Source organism: Danio rerio, chromosome 10 (assembly GCF_049306965.1).
Source record: "Danio rerio strain Tuebingen ecotype United States chromosome 10, GRCz12tu, whole genome shotgun sequence".
NCBI lineage: Eukaryota > Metazoa > Chordata > Actinopteri > Cypriniformes > Danionidae > Danio > Danio rerio.
In genome coordinates, this window is record NC_133185.1 from 31640001 (window position 1) to 31659935 (window position 19935).

The 19935-nt window shown below is 35.0% G+C and overlaps 1 protein-coding gene and 1 long non-coding RNA gene across 4 annotated transcripts in view; one reads left to right on the forward strand and one right to left on the reverse strand.

Moving 5' to 3' along the window:
• The window catches only part of LOC141376386 (uncharacterized), a 3106-nt gene extending 2714 nt beyond the window's left edge, over positions 1 to 392 (reverse strand). Inside the window, exons 1-2 of the long non-coding RNA XR_012386371.1 lie at positions 284 to 392; positions 72 to 179 (exon numbers count right to left, since the gene is read on the reverse strand). This is a non-coding gene — a long non-coding RNA (uncharacterized lncRNA). The remainder of the gene's footprint in view (positions 1 to 71; positions 180 to 283) is intronic.
• Positions 393 to 5732: 5340 nt separating this feature from the next.
• Positions 5733 to 19081, forward strand: tmtops3b (teleost multiple tissue opsin 3b). Of its 3 annotated transcripts, XR_012385775.1 has the most exons (6): positions 5733 to 6276; positions 7287 to 7615; positions 8847 to 9077; positions 9146 to 9335; positions 13099 to 13239; positions 18736 to 19081. XR_012385775.1 is itself a non-coding variant. In XM_073913471.1 (5 exons), the coding sequence occupies exons 1-5, from the start codon at positions 5928 to 5930 to the stop codon at positions 13101 to 13103; spliced, it is 1104 nt and encodes a 367-aa protein (XP_073769572.1). In that variant the 5' UTR covers positions 5733 to 5927; the 3' UTR covers positions 13104 to 14273.
• Positions 19082 to 19935: the final 854 nt, after the last annotated feature.

Sequence of the window (19935 nt, forward strand, 5' to 3'; positions counted from 1 at the left end):
AATACGTAACGTTAACGTAGGCGATAAAGGGAGCTTTTACACCGAGAAAACTAACAGCATATAACACTCACCTTCTATAACGTTATGTCCCTCGGTGACTTCGATATCACATTGTATTAACTTCTTTAATAAGCTGCAGACATCTTAGCAAACTCCATCCTGCAGGCCAGCCCGGAGCACTTAAAGCGGGGGAAAGCCGAGACCCGAGAGTCAGACAAAATCAACAGAACACGGCTTCACATGTAAAAATGAGACTGAAAATACATATTTAATACATTCTTACCTGAAAAATGTGGTCTCCAAAATAGACTTTTCTTTGAAAAGCGTGTGAAGTTCTGTGTAATCAGCCAGCATACTCGACCGACCGCCTCAGTAACAAACACTACTATAACGTCTCAACAAGCCAAATTCTTAAAGAGACAGCAACATCACCACCTGTATGAAGATGCTGTCACTCTGCATGGTTCTTATTCTACATCCTGTATACTATAGGGTCTTAAACAGTTAGCAAAGACCAGTATTTACGTTTTTTATGATTAAAATTACATTCAATTATAAATTAAATTATTAACGATTTTGAGATTTTTTTTATTTAAATACATGAAAAAAAATTATTATTAAAATATTTAATTCAATCCATTTATTTATTTATTATATTTATAAATTATGTATTTTAGTATTAATGTTTAGTATTAATGCATTTAAATTAGTGTTATATAGTGTCTTGATCTTATCATGAGCTGAGGGTAGAATTTTGTTCCTATAGGGAAACAAAATATATAATTGTACCTTTAAAGGTGCCAAATTGGTCCTTTACGGTACAATTTTGTATCCAAATGTGCTATAAAAGGTACAAAAATGTACCTTTTAAACCTAAATCTGGACATTTGTACCTTTATAGCCCATTTGAGTACAAAATTGTACCCTAAGGACCAATATGGGACCTTTAAAGGTACAATTTTATATTTTGTTCCCTCTAGGAACAAAATTGTACCTTCACTGTACCTTTTTTTCTGAGAGTGTATACATACATACATATATATATATGTATATATACATATATATATATATATATATATATATATATATATATATATATATATATATATATATATATAYACACACACACACAYATATATATATATATATATATATATATATATAATTAAAAGTAACTAAGTAACTAATTACTTGAGTAATTTTTTCATAATGTACTTTTTTTACTCTTACTCTAGTAACTTTCAAGATTGTTACTTTTACTTTTACTTGAGTACAGATTTTGGATACTCTACCCACCTCTGTCGGCAGATATATAGTCCTTTAGTGATCTGCCAGGATTAGATGGCTGGCGATTGTGACAATATCTAGCACAAAAATTTGAACATTGGATAAAGTCACATTCATAATTCTTGTTTCATTTTTGAGTAATGTGTGTTGGTGTGTGTATGAACATCTACCTTAGTACAAAAATAAATGATCAAACTATAGAAATGAATAAAATTATTAAGTTAAGTTTGAGAGCTGCTGAAGGGGACAGTTATGGCTCAGTGCAGGGGAAAGAAAACTCACGGCTGTAAAAAATATACATTTCAATAGAAATCTGCACACAAAAACTGAAAAATTGCACCAAATGTATCTCTTAAATGTGTACTTTGGATGTTTGTTTTTTTTTTTTGCATTAGACAAAAACAAATACTTTATGAAAACTTAAAAAGTCTAAAAAAGGTACAGTCAAAAACCTGCAGTGTCTCACCTTAAGAAAGCAAATAAGGTCAGTTTCATGTTGACTGAACAACACTCAACTGCAGACCACAGCAAAAAAACATGTGCTTTATAGTGGACCAGATGGTGGAACTTGTCATTTCAGCTTGTTCACTATTCGATTATTGATGCCTTGGCACATTTTAAGTTCTCTTCCATCTGCCCTAATTTTCCTGCACTCTTATGAAGTAAATAAATCAGGCAGATGCCAAAGCAAGACGACAAGAGGAGAACATTTAAACTAAATCTGTCATGTGTGACATTTAAATTGTTCTCTCTAATAAGTGGACTAGTACGAAGCCATATATTCGAATGACTAGATGATGTCTGAAGCCTCTAGAGATGTGAGATGTTCTCATATGTCAGTACTTCAACACAAATATCCTTTTAGACAGATATCAAAAGACCCTCAAGCTCATTAAATGGTGATATAGGTGGGTCATGCATGTGAATAATGTGGCAAGCCATTTTTACTTCTATACACTCTTTTCACATTTCCGGGTGTGGAAAGAGAATGGAAGAGTACCACGAATACATTTTTTGCATACTAATTTGTTTAAATAACTAAAGAAAATCTCTACAATAGTGATTTCATGACTTTTAATAAAAGAAAAAAAAAATGTGTAAAACTGAAAACGTCAGCCAGAAGAACGAAAAGGGTCAAATTTACTGTCCCACACATAGACTCTGCATTAGAAACATCTCACATAAGTGTTAACTAGTTTTTTATTTGACATAAAGAATATATAACACAAAGTATAACTTTGATAAATATATCATTGAGAATTGAATAAATATATCATTGAGACAGAATCGTTGAAACACATCATCAGGTCCTACTTTATATTAAGTGTCCTTAACTACTTTGTACTTACATTAAAAAATAAATACAACGTACTTACTGTGTTTATAATGTATTTGAGAAAACTTGTGGTGCTTTTGAGTTGGGATAGAGGTTGGGTTACGGACAGGTTTGGTGGCATGGGTAGGTTTAAGGGTAGGTTAAAGTGTAAGGGATGGTCAACGGTGTATTTACAAATGTAATTGCAAAAGTTAATTACAGATGTAATTACATACATGTATTTAATCAAGCATAAGTACACAGTAAATACATGTATTTACACAATAAGTACATTGTAACAAACTATTAACTCCTGTGTAAGTACATATTAGTTAAGGTCACTTAATATAAAGTGGGACCGAATGTTCCTATAGAGGCATTGTGAATTAAGAAATCACAATTAAGATGTGATTGTACTATATATAAACAAGCCTACAGTTTTGATTAGCATACAGCTAATATTGAAGGCAATCTACTAAAATGATGAGTTGTAGAATGTGCCTCTTTATTATGTAATACTGTCGCTAAACTCCACTTCCACAGAAGATCTTTGTTTAGTGGGTGTGTCAAAATGTCAGCACAATTAGTAGCAACATTTATGTAAACCATGCAGTATTAAAGAGACAGCTCATACAAAGGGTCCAAATAAACTATGTTATATTTTATTCTGGATGGCAAGAGCAGTGACTGTAATGTATTTTTTGCAGTTTTAAACTTATTTGTAGAGATTTGTACTGATCAGGAACTGACAATTCTTTCAAAACAACACAAAGAACTGACTTCTCAGCTGCCAGATGCACCCATTATGTTTTAAACAGGGTTGTCAACGGACCACCTTTTCATTAAAAAAAAATCTTTTCTATTTAAAAACAAACATTTTGTCATACACCGTAACCCCAAAAGTTAAGGTAACCCAAATTTGAGGAAACCGATTGCAACAAACCATTTAAGTTCAAAAACTAATCCTAATGAGTACTGTGAACTTAATCCAATTAAGGAAACGAAGCAATTTGAGAACAGTAAAACTCCATAAATGAAGATATCTCAAACTAACTGAGTACTGTAAAACCCAATAGGTTAAAGCAACTCAAACCATTTGAGGAAACCGATTGATACAAACCATTTGAGTTAAAAAACTAATCTATATGAGTACTGTGAACTTACCCTGTTTAAGTTGAAGTAATGAGGTATTTGATTAACTCATTACCTTCAACACTGAGTTAAAAACTCTTTTCAAATGAGTAGAATTAACTTTCAGTAAATTTTGAGTTCGCTACACTCATTTTATTTGATAAAGTTGACTGATGGGTTTTACAGTGTAGCTGAATGCAGCTCTGCTTCTACATCAGTGCATAGCTCCGTCCATTGATTTTCACTGCAGTAGGTAATTAATGATGCATTAGACAAACTCAGGTCTGCACAGAAACCAAATCATAAAGACGCTCTTAAGACAATGAGAAACTGTGCCAAGTTTTTTGTTTCTGATTCCAACATTTAAAGGTCGGATTCCAGATTACATCACACTATAAAAAATAAAATAAAATCTGGTATTTTACGACAGCTAGGGTGACAGAAAAAAATGGTAAAATAACTGCGGGTAAATTACAGACATTTACTGTAAAATAACTGATTTTAAATTACAGAAATTTACCAGAAATTTAAATCTAAGGAAATTTTTGTCATTTAAAGTCTCTTTTTTACGGGAAATGTTTGTAATTTAATGGCTGTCAGAAAAAAAGTAAAACAATGAATTTTTTTTACAGTGCAGTAGGTATTTGGTCCTTTGTTCACTTTATTTTACAATGGGTTTTGCTTCTAAACAAGGCACAATTTAACTCTAGAAAGATTAAAGCTAAAATGAAGATATACAGTAATGTACAGCAAGAGTGAGTGTCTGTTAATATTGTTCAATTTTACAGACAAAGTTTACTTTTTTAACTTAATAAAAATACAAGAAGAGGGCAGCACGGTGGTGTAGAGGGTAGCACTGTCACCTCACAGCAAAAGGGGAGCCTGGTTCAAGTCTTGGCTGGGTCAGTTGGCATGTCTGTGTGGAGTTTGCATGTTCTCCTTATGTTCACGTGGGTTTCCTCCGGGTGCTTGTGTTTCCCCCACAGTCCAAAGACATGCGCTAAGTGAATTGGGTAAGCTAAATTGTCCGTAGTGTATGTGTGTGAATGATAGTGTATGGTGTTTCCCAGTAATGGGTTGCAGCTGGAAGGGCATCCGCTGCGTAAAACATATGCTGGATAAGTTGGCAGTTTATTCCGCTGTGGCGACCCCTGATTAATAAAGGGACTAAGCCGAAAAGAAAATGAATAAATGAATGAATGAACAAACATAATAATATTAAATTACAGTATACTTGTCTATATACTTTCAATGTCCACCAATTCAACAAAATAGTCACCTACACTCTCCAAAAAGTCATAAAACACTTTCCAGATGGACCAAAATTGAATTTTGTTTTTCAAAAAACAGGTAATCTTTTCTAAGGTAATGCAAAGGTCATTGCGTTTATCCACAGAGATAAACGCCAGGACTGTCTTCTTGTTTTGACCTAATTCACAACAAACTGTGAAATTTACATCAGTGTTTGAGAAATTTCCACCATTTAATCTTAGTAGCAATGCACTGAAAGATGCAAATAAGTTTAACCCACCGGTCCAATCGCTACACCGAAAAAAAATATTTATGCAAAATCTTTGCAAACAATTTACATGGGTTTAATTTTGACAAATAAAATTTAGTAATGTTCAACTTAATTTGTTTAAATTCAGCCCAAACAGATTTTTCACTACCAGTCACTTTAAAAAAAAAAAAAAAAGATTAAATTCAAGGAACCATCTTTGAATATTTTTTAGCGTAGGGCACTTAATGGAATAAGAGGAACTTCACTGCTGGCTTACAAAAATAAAATGGCTAGCAGTGATTAACTTGTTTACTTCAGAATCTACAATGGCATCAGGGAAGATACTTCTAAATAGTAATGGGCTTTTTATTTGTGAGCCATATGAAAACGTTTATAACATAGGTGAAAATTCAGCAAAGAACAGCTTGTTTTGGAATTCTTACTAAAACATGACAACATATTTTACTTGAAAATATAAATGGCAAAATGGCTTGCCATACGGGATGTTAAAGGAGTTATGGTGATGATAGAGATGCCTGATAGATTGAACACGGGGAGGGTTTCCAAAGGGGAGTCTGGTGGGGGCGATAATGAGGGGCTCTAGATATAGCTATATGGCATTTCAATAACCAGACTGTGCAACTAACTTCTTTTTCCTCAGCTTCTCTATACAGGTGTGCTGCTTCCAGTAGTATGGTCACTGTCCCCTTCCTCCGGGACTGCTCGGTGAACGGCAGCCTGTTGGACTCTCTCTCTCCCGCCGATCAGACTGGATTCAGCCGCGCGGGATACACTGTGGTCGCGGTGATTTTGGGAATAATCTTTGTTTTCGGTTTCCTTTGTAACTTTATCGTTCTTTTGGTGTTCGCTCGTTTTCATGTTCTGAGGACCCCGATTAACTTGATACTGTTGAATATCATTGTGAGCGATATGCTGGTTTGTCTGTTCGGTACACCTTTAAGTTTCGCCGCGTCTGTTCACGGCCGGTGGCTGACGGGAGTTCACGGATGCAGGTGGTATGGTTTTGCCAACGCGTTGTTCGGTAAGCCTGGGACGAAATAAATATATATATTAAAGTTATTACAGAAACTTATATTATATTTAACTGCACATTATGACATGAACCAAACTTAACAAAAGCAGTTCAGATCTGTGAGACGGATATTGCTTCAGCTGAGTTCGATTTTGAAGGGCTAGTTCCCACAAAAATGAACATTTCTAAAAAAATTACTCACCCTAGTCATTTCCTCAGTCCAACATTAAAGAAAATTTTTAGTAGTCTGTAAAAATGCAAAATTCAATGGCTACTGGCAGTTTGAGTCAAAAAAATCTTGTTAATGTTGTTACTTTATATAAATTCCTATTGGTTTTATTCATAAGGCCTCAGCGTATTGTCAGGAGCCACCCATATCAATTTTGTGTTTCCTAAAAAAAAAAATTGGGTTTCCTATATAGCCTGTGTTATTTTGACTCTCGTAGTGCAAGTAGCTGCTGACTTGTACAGAATCACCAAGGGCCGCTTTTTTAGCTAAACATCTTCTGTGCTGTACTACTGAATAGAAAAAATATTTATTGTTAAAAGTATTTAAACATCAATATATTATTGTTTTTTATGAAGTTTGAACTTACTAATATGGTTTAATGATAATGATAATACATTTTACTAATATGATACCAGTTTGCATTATCAAGCAACACAACAATCAGGATCTAATAACTGTAAGTGATGAAACCTGAAGTTTCATGTATTCAAGCTAAATATGGCTTACTTTAGTGTGAACTTTATGTGTTTGTTTAAACTATTAGTTGATATGGCTAGTTACCACTGTACAGTGATTAAGCACATTTTTAGAAAAAAAGACTTACTTTCAGAATTGATCAGACTTGAAAATACATAATTCAAGTCCATGCAAACAAGCAATGTTGGAAGAAAGTATAATTCAAAAACTATTAAATTTCTCAGTGAATATTCTACACCAGTCAAACAGGTTAAGTTGTTTACATAAATTAATTAGCCAAAGCTAAATTTGTGTGTTTTTCCAACATCAACAGGTATCGTTTCACTGGTATCTCTTGCTGTGCTGTCATACGAGCGTTATAGTACCATCCTCTGCTCCTCAAAAGCAGATGCATCTGACTATAGGAAGGCCTGGCTCTTCATCACAGGCTGCTGGCTGTACTCTCTGCTATGGACTGTACCACCGCTCTTAGGCTGGAGCAGCTATGGTCCTGAGGGTCCCGGCACCACCTGTTCAGTCCAGTGGAACAAGCGCTCTCCGGAAACCCGGTCTTACGTCATCTGCCTCTTTGTCTTCTGTCTTCTGCTGCCTCTCCTTCTGATGGTCTACTGCTATGGCAAGATCCTCATTGCCATTCATGGGGTGAGTGAAGAGTGAAAGAGGGAAAAAAATTGAAAGGAAAAGAGAGTGGGAGTGGAAGCAGTGATTTTGATAAAGAGCTCTCTCAGAGTAAGACCAATCGATCTCTCTCTAGCCAAACGTTTGTTCGCCATAAAGGAAGCATTTTTCATGGTGCTGTCCAGAAGTCTTTCTCATCGTCATTGCTAAAGGGTTAGTTCACCCAAAAGGGAAATTCTTTAAGTCATTAATTCAGCCTCTTGTCATTTCAAAACCATAAGACTAATATATAAAACACTAAATAATGATCATAAAGAAATCCTAAAATAAATCCTTATAATTCAAGAGGTTTAATTAAATCTAGTAAAACGTTTTTTATTATTCTTTTATATAAAAATAGAGGGCAATGGGCATTATATATTTTAATCACAAAACAATCTTTTTATGATTTATTTTTTATGGCACTTTTATGACGTTTTCATTCATATATAAATGTTGAAAACAGAAAATAAAATTATTGGTGCAAAAATCAAAATGTACATTGTTGGAACCATACATTATATAATGGCATTTGGCCACTAGGTGACAGTACGGTACTATATAACTGTGGCTTTACTGCCAGTTTTGCCAGATTGGGCGGTTTTGAATTTGATTATAAAAAATTACATAGGCGGGTAGAGAAAATTTGGGCAGTTTAGCAACGGCGCGCCCACCAGTCCCAGATCAGCCCCTATGCATGTCCAAGTACTTGCCAACCAAAACAGCCAGTGGACTACTACAGGACCTAACGCACTTGAGCTTGTAAAATTCCTATACAAAGTGACTCCGCCATCTACTGGCCTGGCATCCAAACCGTTTTTCAAAAATACAGTACAAAGGGTAACATTTTCATGTTTACTCCATTATTTGTGTAAGCATTCACTACAGTGATAGGTGTTCATGTTTGGGTGCACTAATAGTTTAATTTTTATTTATATCCACAACTGGATCAAAGATTTAAATGTTTTAGTATGCAACTGTGCTAATATTTCTTGGTCTTTACAAAACCAACGACAACCAAAAACTGTTTGTATATAAATATAATTATGATAATGTTAATAAAACCCATACAGGCTTTAAATTCTCTCACCATCTATTATGTTTATAAACAAAGCCAACATTTTGCTGCATAAATAGCATGTGGTGTTTCAAACTCGGCCTTTTGTTGTTACTCTTTGAAAAAGCAAACCTCAAAGCGTGTCTCCTCATCCCACAGGTTGCTAAGATCAATCAGACAGCTGCACAGCGGAGGGAAACACACGTGCTGGTGATGGTGGTTTCCATGGTGTCCTGTTACCTGCTCTGCTGGATGCCGTACGGGGTCATGGCATTGCTCGGCACGTTCAGCGCTGGCATTACCAGCCCCACAGCCAGCGTCGTGTCATCCTTACTTGCAAAGAGTAGCACCGTTCTGAACCCCATCATCTATGTATTGTTCAATAATCAGGTATGCGCTTGCATTAGTGTATTTGTATGGTATTTTTATAGCCATGTCAATTTGGCGTTTGCTGCCAGTTTTACAGGTGCTTTATAGCATTAGTAAGAAGCGGAGCAGAACCTCCAGTTCATCTCACCCTTCACACAGAAGAAGGTGCTGCTCAACAACACTGCATCCCTATGGGATTATATGCTGCTACCTCTCCACCTGAGAGCCCAAGTCTGATGGACACCCCCCAAATGACCCAGAATTCTTCGCTGCAAAGAGGTAACAAGACTTTGGTGCTTGTGGTGCACTGTACTCCATAAAAGCCCTGCATATGGAAGTTCAATCCATGATAAACCATATGAAGATACAGAAAGTGCCATACACTTGTTTTTAGGGTGGATATTGTAACCCTAATTATTTTGTCTTACAGTTTTCTGCTTTATATGTGCAGTGGATGTATTATTATTTGTATTACTATTTAAATTTGTTGCAGATTTTGCATGTAGTGATTGCCACCAGGTGTCAGTGTTTGTTCAAGTTAAAACAATGTGACCTGAGCTTGGCAGCATGCTATGGTCATGCCTGTAGTGTTTACATCAATTTAATAGCATAATTGTCTTAGGATGCTTCAGTCAAACTACATTTTAGTCTTTCGAAAATATCTGATGAGAATTGGTCAGCTGAACAGCTGTAGCATATTATACATGGCTTGCAGTGACATGGCTGTTTAAAGTAGCCAATGGCTTCAAAATTGATTTAGAAACACTTTTTGCAGTCTCATATGTTAAGAAACAAATGTTGAAATCAATCAATATAATTACGGATATTGTGGAAATGTTAATTTTTAAGTGAATAGTCTTGTTAAAAATAATAACTGGAGGCTGGTTTTAAAACACATGCAAACAATGCTAATTATCATGATTTGTTTATCTGCTCTTGACTACTGGTGTTCAAAACACCCTTTTCAAGCTAATACAATTTGTTTTTAAATATAATTTTGGCAGCCTGAAAGGATCTATGAATCTTTTGAAAACAGGTTTGAGGCTTTTGAAAATGATTTCATTATTGTCTCTTTGTAAACAATAAAACCCTGATTTTGTGAGGATGTTGATGTCATGTACAATTACTTGACAACCAAAAAACAATTGTGGATTACAGGACTGTATGTTCGTAGGCACTTTCATTTGTAGCCAATCTACTGTCTGTCATAATACTGCTTTTAATTATCATAATATTTGCAGATACCTGTTACTGGCAATGGTGGAAAGAGTATTGAAAAATCACACTTCAGAAACAGTACCATTACTTGCCTAAAAATGTAGTTCAAGTAGAGTAAAAGTATCTGTTGTAAATATTACTCAAAGGATGAGCAAAAAGTAGACCTTTTAAAAGTACACATGAGTAGAGAGTATTACGCTGGAAAAAGCTGATGATTTGCATGTAATTTGTTGGATGTATGTAAACGTACTGTAACATTCTGTAGAGCATTTAGATATTGCCCAGCAGGCACATAACATCATAAGACGTTAATATTAGGTTAGATTTAGGTTGTAATGTCAGGTGAACAAAATTCAACGTGTAGCCAGCATCTAAGGACAACGGTATTTTGATGTCTGATAACGACGTCAAATAACGTTGATATTTGGTTGATTTTGGGATGTGTTTGAAAGTGACCAAAATTCAATATCAAACCAATGTCATATTGATGTCAAATACTGACATTTGTTTGTCAGGTATGGCAACAAAAAAATCCAACGTCTTATAGACGTCAAAGTGGTAAGTTCTACACAACATCAAACTGTAACATCATTAGACGTTGATAATTGGTTGATTGGTTGGGCATTGGATATTGATGTAAGCCTGGCGTTGAGTTCTGATGTCAAACTGTTTTTCATTTCCAAACAAAATGCCCCCACGACATTGGAGTTGTAAGGCTTGAAACTTACGCTGCTATTCTGAACCAATAATCGGAAACAGGAAGCAGTTGAAGGATGGCGTGTTTAAATCCATTATTTATCTGACTCCATTGTAATTAATCTGACTCCATTAAAGTTGTTATCATCATTGATAAAGAGAAAGAATCTCAAAGTTTAAAGCAGGCAAAGTTGTTTATTAAGTTACATGATCAAATATACAGACATTAGAATGAAACAAACCAACATACTGTATAAAGAAATTAGCTGTAACGTGCACTGCTGAGCAACAAAGACAGTGAAACTGCCTTTGTTAGCATATGAGGCTACGCACTGGTGTGCGGGAGATGCAGAGTAAAAGCCATTCTCCCAGATCAGCAGTTACCTTTCCCTATTATACCCTGAGCAAAGCATTGTCAAACATGAGTGAAAACCAACCCCCAAAACCAGCTGAACATGAGAACGAAGTTGAAGAGATGAAGTGGGGGAGAAGTACATTAACATACTCTCCTCAGGCCATGACCCAACAATAGTAAATATTTAGTAGATTGAAATACAATTAATCAATGTCTCTGTTGATTTCATCACTACAACACTGAAGTCATAAACTGTCAAATGACACCAAACATGACAAAGATATCAGAAGGAAGAACACAAGCAGATAAATTGTGTATAGTGAAGAGCAAATGGTTACTGTAAGCAAATGGCAGAGATGTGTATCGGAGCTGTGAGGAACTCTGCCTCACCAGGAGGACCCATCCCATGCTTGGAATGTCTCAGTAGTCCTTCATTAGCATAGAAGGAAATATATATCATATTTTCTCAGCTTACAGAGTACAACATCAATCTAACGTCATGTTGACGTCTTGTGCCTGCTGAGTGTTTAAGGCCATTTTGGTCATAATACAGTAAACATCCGTCATCTTCTCATCAGTGACATGCATCTTAACAGTCTCTGGGTCAATGCTTGTGAAGATTTTGGACATCTTCTTGGATACTTTAAACAGTTGCTGCAATTGCAAATCGCCCATATCTTGAGGTAGTTCATAATGATGCGAATTACTTTGTGTGTGTGATTTGATTGAAAAGGAATTACAGGACTGATTTTTTTAATGCCCATAGACAAGAAAAAATAAAGTAGTGACTGCAAGTTGAAGGAAAGTAATGGAGTAAAAATACCGATGCAGAACTAAAACTGTACTCAAGGGAAAGTAAAAGTACACATTTTTCATTCAAACTACTTGATAAATTATAATTCCTGAGAAAAAAAAAAAACTTCAGAAGAGGAGTTTTACAGCCTTGTTACCTTGGAAAAGGTTACAAAAGGATGTCTAAAGACTTGGGGCTTCATCAGTCCTAACTGAAGCAGATTGATTATAAATAGAAAGACAGAAATTCAGCACCAGTGGTACTTTGGCTGTCCTTTAAAAGGTCAGTATAAAGACATGTCAAAGAATCCTTTAACAAATAACAAAGTACACTGGATCAAGGTAAAAAAAATGCATGGATCTGCAGGCATAGTGATCAAAATCACATCGTTCCAATTGTAAGAAAGTTTGTGATCTGAAACTTGAAAGAAAGTGGGTCATGCGACTTGTCTATTCCTAAACAAAGGAATAAATCACTATCAGAGGGAGTCCAAACGAAAGGAAATTCCATATATTAGAACGGTCAGGTCAGAGTGCTGACCTCAATCTCATTGAAATGCTGTGTGGCATGATTTCTATTCAAGGCCGTTTGAGGCATTCCAAAAATATGCAAGATATCCCAAAATATTTGTGAAACAGCTTGTGCAGTGGAATGGACCAAAATACCTCCAAAAGCAGGTCTGATCAGCCGCTATAGGATGTATTTGACAGAACTTGAAGTTTGAAAAGTTACTTAATGTGATTAACTACATTTGGCTTTGCAAAATATTATCAACTGTCCAAGATCAATGACTAATAACTTTAAAGGAAGCTATCAGATCACGTGCTAAGAGCCTGATGTTAATAATTTCAAACTTTTCATAGTTTTTAACCGTTCATTAGATAGATGGTGCAGATTTTATGATTAGCCTTGGCTGATTAAGTTCACAGGAAATATGCGAGGAAGGATTTCATTAATAGTGCTCCTTGTTCTCATCACAGAATGACTGGCTCTGAAATTGGCTTGTACCTGACAGAGATAGAGCTGCATATCACACTCTCTAATGAGCCAGCAAACCAGTCGATGAGCTTCAGCTCTCAGAATGGCAACATTGATCTGAAAAACCCATCCGAGATAGCAAGGTTTGATATGCTACATGTTTAAGATTGATTCAGAATGTAATGAAATTAATCACATTTATAGTGAGGTAAATGAATAAGGTAAGTTATGCATTAAATTATGGGGGCAGATGAGTACATTAATATTATTTTTAGTACAATGTAGTTTGTACTAGTTGTGAGAACTGTTCTTTCCTGCCATGCAGTATTTTAGCAATAACTAAGCGCTGCATCCGATTTGATATTACTCCGCCTGTTGCATTTTACACAGTGAATGTCAGGGCAGTGAACTAAACTCACTGGAAATGTACACGTACTGCTGCATTTGTTTATGTGAGAATGTACAGAGATGTGGTTATTTACGAAGAATGCACATGTCAGAAAATACATTTTCAACAAGCTTCTGGACATCATTAGCAGCCGCTTATTGCTCAAGTACCCTGCTGAGAGCATTACCCTTACCTCAGACAGTTCATTTGGAATCTACCACATACACAGACTCTCATACATTAATCAGAAGCTATAGCATGTTTTTTTTTTACAGCACTTGAGATCTAAAATAGCTACTGAGTATTTAAAAAACAAACTTTTTTGTTTGTTAGTACCTCATATGATACTAAAATATTTAATCTTTCTGAGTGGTTTATTTTGATTCATAATTGATTTAATTTTACTTTATTATGATTGAACTATAACCCTTCAGTTCAGAAAGACCTGACAAACAGTGATGCATTGTTTAATACAATTCATGTTGTAGATCATTTTGAATGGAATATATTTTCTCTTTAATTGCTCAATATAGCACAACGTATTAAAACTGATGTGATACGTTAGGTCCAAAGTTATGTAAAAGGATTAAACCTAAAATGTGCAATTTAGATTATTTTACGAATGACATTTTTTTATGATGTAATGTATGGCAAGATGGAATATGCGGACATTTTTTTGCTATTTGTGCAAAGAATTCTGTAAATCTGCTGATTTATGTGGAATGATTTTGGAAGTATCATAACAAAAATCTTAATATATGAAATAAAAAAATAATACCTTTTTAACTTTAATATAATGTTTACAATGCAAATCTAATTAGATCCACTTATTTGGTAAACAAAGCAAGTCTCTCTTATAATACATCTACTAAAATACAGAACATTTTACTTAACTGTATTATAAATAAATCATATGAACATTTTCATATCAGTCAATAATATAAATGAAATTAATTTTAAAACTGAATAAATATACATTTACACACATTTACACAAGTAAATAAATAGACTCAATAATGGGCTAAAAATCTGGAAATCTGCAGATTTCTGGGGAATTCTGCAAGCTCAGATTCCATGTGGGCCTAATAATGAGCAATCCACCAAACACTGCATACAGTTTTAAGGGTCAAGTAAATAATTTACCCTTGAAATAAAGGTTTGACCTGAATAGTATGTTTGGGAATTTTTGTATTTCATGTATTACTTGAATAATTAAAATTAATATTACATATATATTACATGGGGGGTGACACAGCACTGTCACCTCAAATCAAGAAGGTCACTGGTTCCAGTCCCGGCTAGGCCAGTTGTCATTTCTGTGTGAAGTGTGCATGTTTTCTTCATGTTGAGAACAGTTTCCCCCACAGTCTATAGATATGCGCTATAGGTGAACTGAATAAGCTAAATTTTCCGTAGCGTATGTGTGTGAATGAGTGTGTATGGGTGTTTCTCAGTACTGGATTACAGGTGGAAGGGCATCTGCTATGTGAAACATATGCTGGATAATCTGGCGGTTCATTCCGCTGTGGCGACCCCTGATGAATAAAGGGACTAAGCCAAAGGAAAGTGATTGAACGAATGAATATATTACATAAAAAGTTATACATATTACTGTACATATCAGAATAAATATGACATTTTCTTTTTGTCATGATTATCAGAATTTATAATTAGTGAATGCCACTAAATAAGAAAAATCCACAGTATTTCATAATACAACATGACATAATCAATACAAATATAATTAAAATCAGAGTATTCATGTCATATGATCAAATTGCAAATTCCTAATTTTGGAATCTGAATATATAATGCTGCACTGAAAATATACAGTTGAAGGCAAACTTATTAATCCTCCTGTGAATTGTTTGTTGATCTAATTAACCTATTTAAGCCATTAAAAACCTGAATACCATATTTTGGAGAGTAACTAGTATGCAAAGTAACTATAGTATATTAAAGTAAATAAATATAGTATGGACAAAATAAATTAATTGTTAAAAATATATTATATTTAATATTATTATATTATAATATTATTATATTATATAATTGGTAACACTTTACAATAAGGTTCATTAGATAATACATTTACTAACATGAACTAATCATGAACAACACATGTACAGCATTTATTAATCATAATTGAACATTTACTAACGCATTATTAACATCCAAGTCCATGCTTGTTAACATTAGTTAATGCACCATGAGTTAACATGAACTAACAATGAACTACTGTATTTTCATTAACTAATGTTAGCTAACATGAACAAATAGAGTAGTAAATTTATGGTTTATTGTTTGTTCATGTTAGTAAATGCATTAATTAACATTGACTAATGAACCTTATTGTAAAGTGTGACCATATAATTATAGATTTTAGTTTAAAAAAATGTGTTTAAAAATCTTCCCCATGTTAAACATCATATTATGTATAAATCTTTAAAGTGTCTTTGTGTTTTTGTAAGGGATGGGATAGACAATTATGTCTGTTTTAGTATCATCACACTGCAGTCAGTGCATTTGCCATAATTAAATCCATAATGTGAGTTATCTGTGCGTTATATGAAATCATGTCCTCTGTATTCATCTCTGGAGTTCATTATCCGGACACAAATCTCATGATCCTCATTGTCATTAATTATAGAGAGAAAGCCAAAGGTTCACATGCATGATTACTGATAGACATTAATTTGGCCTGTCATGTCAGATAATCTATGGCAGAATATTTCAATCTCGGCAGTAAACACCGCTTCAGCAGAAAGGTGATGCATGGAGCCCTTGTAATTACAAACCACAATCCTGCGGTTTAATAAATAGTAGGTTCCTGTCTATATTTCTTTAAAAAGAGTCGCCTATTGCTTTCTCCCCTCCTTTGTATTCAGTTCACTGCTTTCCGCTTGGTCTCACGTTCAGTCTGTTCTCGTTTTGTTAGAATGGCATCATCAAACCGAATGGCATCATCAAGCTGTCATTTTTGCTCTAGAGATCCGTCTTATCCTTGAACTCTGACTGTTTACTGATCGATCAGGTGAAATGAGTGCCAAAGCCGAGCACATACACACATCAGCGCTCAAACCAGGAGCCGAGCACAGAGTCTGAGAAATCTATAAATCACTCACAGTCTTATGGATGTGCCCTTGGTTATCCAGTTTGTCTGGGAATATATTTGTGGAAGCTATGAGGGTTTTATACTAACCTATGCAGTAAAAAGTGTTGTGTATGTGAATTATGTGTACTTGTGTGTGGGTGGCATTAATCAGCAGGTTCTGTAGATCTGAATTCCACTATTTTAAAACAATGGCCAATCATAAGCTTTATGTCACTGATTTGTATTTATATAATGTCATTTGTTTCATTTGTTAAACTTTGCTGTAAAAAAATTTAACCTAACCTGACCAGCACACAAACAAAATGTTGTTTGTGTATTTCAGCATTTAAAGGGGTGGTACACTAGGATATCATATTTTAAACTTTAGTTGATGTGTAATGTAGCTGTGTGAACATAAACAACATCTCTGAATGTAAAGCACTTAAAGGTCAATGCAAAGGGAGACATTAGCTTGTACAGAGGCAGCTTAGCAAAACCTACAGCAAATGAAGTTTGAGATTATAAGGGCTTTGGGTTACGTGCATTCACCTCGCACACACCTTGCGCAGTACTGGGGCATGGCCACAGGCACTGTAATGCTGTAATGTAGCAGAGAAAGCTAAAATGCTGTCCAAATGCTGCTATTTCCATAGAGCTTGTTTCTGTATTTGGGCTTCCAAATAAAAAAGAGACCAGAAAAAGAGACGTGTTCACAGTTTCATGTTAATTATATTCCAGAGAATTATAATAAAAAGGGTCCCACTTTATATTAAGTGTCCTTAACTACTATGTACTTGCATCCAAAAAAAATAATACAATGTACTATTAAACTGTGTTTATAATGTATTTGAGAAAACTTGTGGTGCTTTTGAGTTGGGATAGAGGTTGGGTTAGGGACATGTTTGGTGGCATGGGTAGGTTTAAGGGTGGGTTAAGGTGTAAGGGATGGTCAACAGTGTATTTACAAATGTAATTACAAAAGTTAATTAAAGATGTAATTTCATACATGTATTTAATCAAGCATAAGTACACAGTAAATACGTGTATTTAAACAATAAGTACATTGTAACAAACTATTAATTTCTGTGTAAGTACATTAGTTCAATAGTACATTATGTTCATTAGTACATTAGTTAAGGCCACTTAATATAAAGTGGGGCCTAAAAAAGATATAGCACTAGCATTTGACAAAGGACAACTTCCAGAATGCTCCCAGTTCATTGCTGGATTTGGCTTAAAAACTCACCTGTTTGTGAGCCACAACCTGTAAGTATTTTATTTGTTAAAATTGATCTATTACAGGCACAGTTTCTAGCATTAATGGTATGTTGTAGTGAGGATGTAAACAACGAAAAATGCTGTTTGGCACCGCTAACAATTTAGCTACAAATTCATATTTATCTGTCAAACCGCTGTAAACACCCACAAGTGCTGCAGTGTCTCTATGCAGCCACTTTCCAAACAACATACTCGCAATAGATATGAGAACGTTTTATATAACTTAAACATGCTTATAAACCGAATATATATGAATAACAGTAGCTGTTTATAATTAATGTTAGATATATGAACAAGTAACATGAATTTCCACAACGGAAGCATGTGCACACATTGCTTTGTATTTTATAAACACAACCAAGATTTAACCCTCATCCGCACACATTATGATAAATCTATATAAATAATTTGACTGTTTTTCTTTTTTTAATTGTCTCAACTTAAAGTGCTGTAAAAAAAATTGGGAAAAAAATTTTTTTTTAAGGTAATTTATGAAATGTTGCCATGTATCAACAACGTCCAACTGTGAATCTAACTTTCAAACTAGCTTGTTCAAAACAGTCTGCTGTAAATACACTGAGTATATCTGATTAAACCCTATTTCAAGAGTTCACACTTAGCTGAAGATTGATTATAAAGCTTGTTTGGCATGCTGTCCTGGGAGAGAGCCCTGAGCTCATATCCTCAAGCCCGGGGCTCCCTCCTGTTTGCTTGGCGAGAGGAGAATTTGAGCTCAGGTAGATATCAAGAACTACCCTGCTGTAGTAACTAATGGACAGATGGTGATTGCTTTTAAGAGATAACTACTTATTAGGTGCATGTCTATGGTGCTGATTTGGATTAGTCAATTAACTTAAGTTGCATGTTTTTGGACGGTAGGAGGAAACCGGGGAACCCGGGGGAAACCTACGTGAGCACGGGGAGAACACCAAAACATCGGCTGGCTTGGTAAGGAGTAGAACCAGTGACGTTCTTGCTGTAAGGCAATAGTGGTAACCACTGGGCCACCGTGCCACCCATCAAGGAAAGGAGGAGGAGTAGGGGTGGAAGGGGGGATTCTTCAAAATAAAGTTGGCTGTTATATGGAACAAAGGGTATTTATAGTGGCTTAGGAATCGTCTGATTGGTGAATCATAAATTGGATAATGCGGGACCAGCTGCAAGCAATCATAAACACGTGATCTTCTCGAAATTAGTTTATAAATAAACTTTACATATATTAAACTCGAGTTGTCAGACTGTTTACAAATCAAGTTTTTGTTGCTCACTCACTCACATGGTGAATTGGGGAATTGGGTAAACTTAATTGACCGTATTAATGTGTATGTACCTGTATGTGTGAATGAGAGTGTACGGGTGTTTCCCGGTGCTGGGTTGCAGCTAGACAGCCATCCACCGCATAAAACATATGCCAGTAATTGGCGGTTCATTCCAGTGTTGTGACCCCTGATAAATCAGTGACTAAGCCATAGGTTAATAAATTGCCTATATTATTAATTCCATATTTAGTATTGACAAGCAAGATGTTGCTGATTGAAATGTGATTTGTTTGCAGATCAGACTTTACCATTCATGCTGTTTTCATTGTGGTGTTTGGATTTTAAATTGGTGGGAAATATTTGTGTCATAATTATGTTGGCGTTTCATTTACGACTCTTAATGTCCCTTATGGGGGCGATCAGCAGGGTTACATCGAAGCATCTGCCAGCATATGTGCAAGATTTTATTTGTTTGCTTGCATGTATATGTACATGAACCCCAACGGAATAGAGAGCAAGACGAGCAGACAAAGAGTGAGACAAGATGCTGTGCATTGGCAAGCTTTTAAAAAATGCATAAAACAAACAACACAAGGTTTGATTTTTTTTTTTCTTTCTTTTATACAGAGCTTGCATGCATTTTTACAATAAATATCTGAATCTGAAGTGTGGATACATAAACACATTTATAAGCAGAAAAAAATGACTTGTACAGTGTTTTTAAAGAGTCACGTCCTCCCTGACATTAATGGCTGCCAGTGATGGTAGAGGCTGCTTTTCTTCTGCACTCTCGTCAGCATCAGTGCACACATACAGCTAA

Excerpts from the sequence above, each read along its gene's own strand:
- tmtops3b (XM_073913471.1), top strand. The coding sequence starts at position 5,928 with ATGGTCACTGTCCCCTTCCTCCGGGACTGCTCGGTGAACGGCAGCCTG. Across the intron at positions 6,277-7,286 it reads TTTTGCCAACGCGTTGTTCG|GTATCGTTTCACTGGTATCT; the intron begins GTAAGCCTGGGA and ends CAACATCAACAG. Across the intron at positions 9,078-9,145 it reads ATGTATTGTTCAATAATCAG|TTTTACAGGTGCTTTATAGC; the intron begins GTATGCGCTTGC and ends GTTTGCTGCCAG.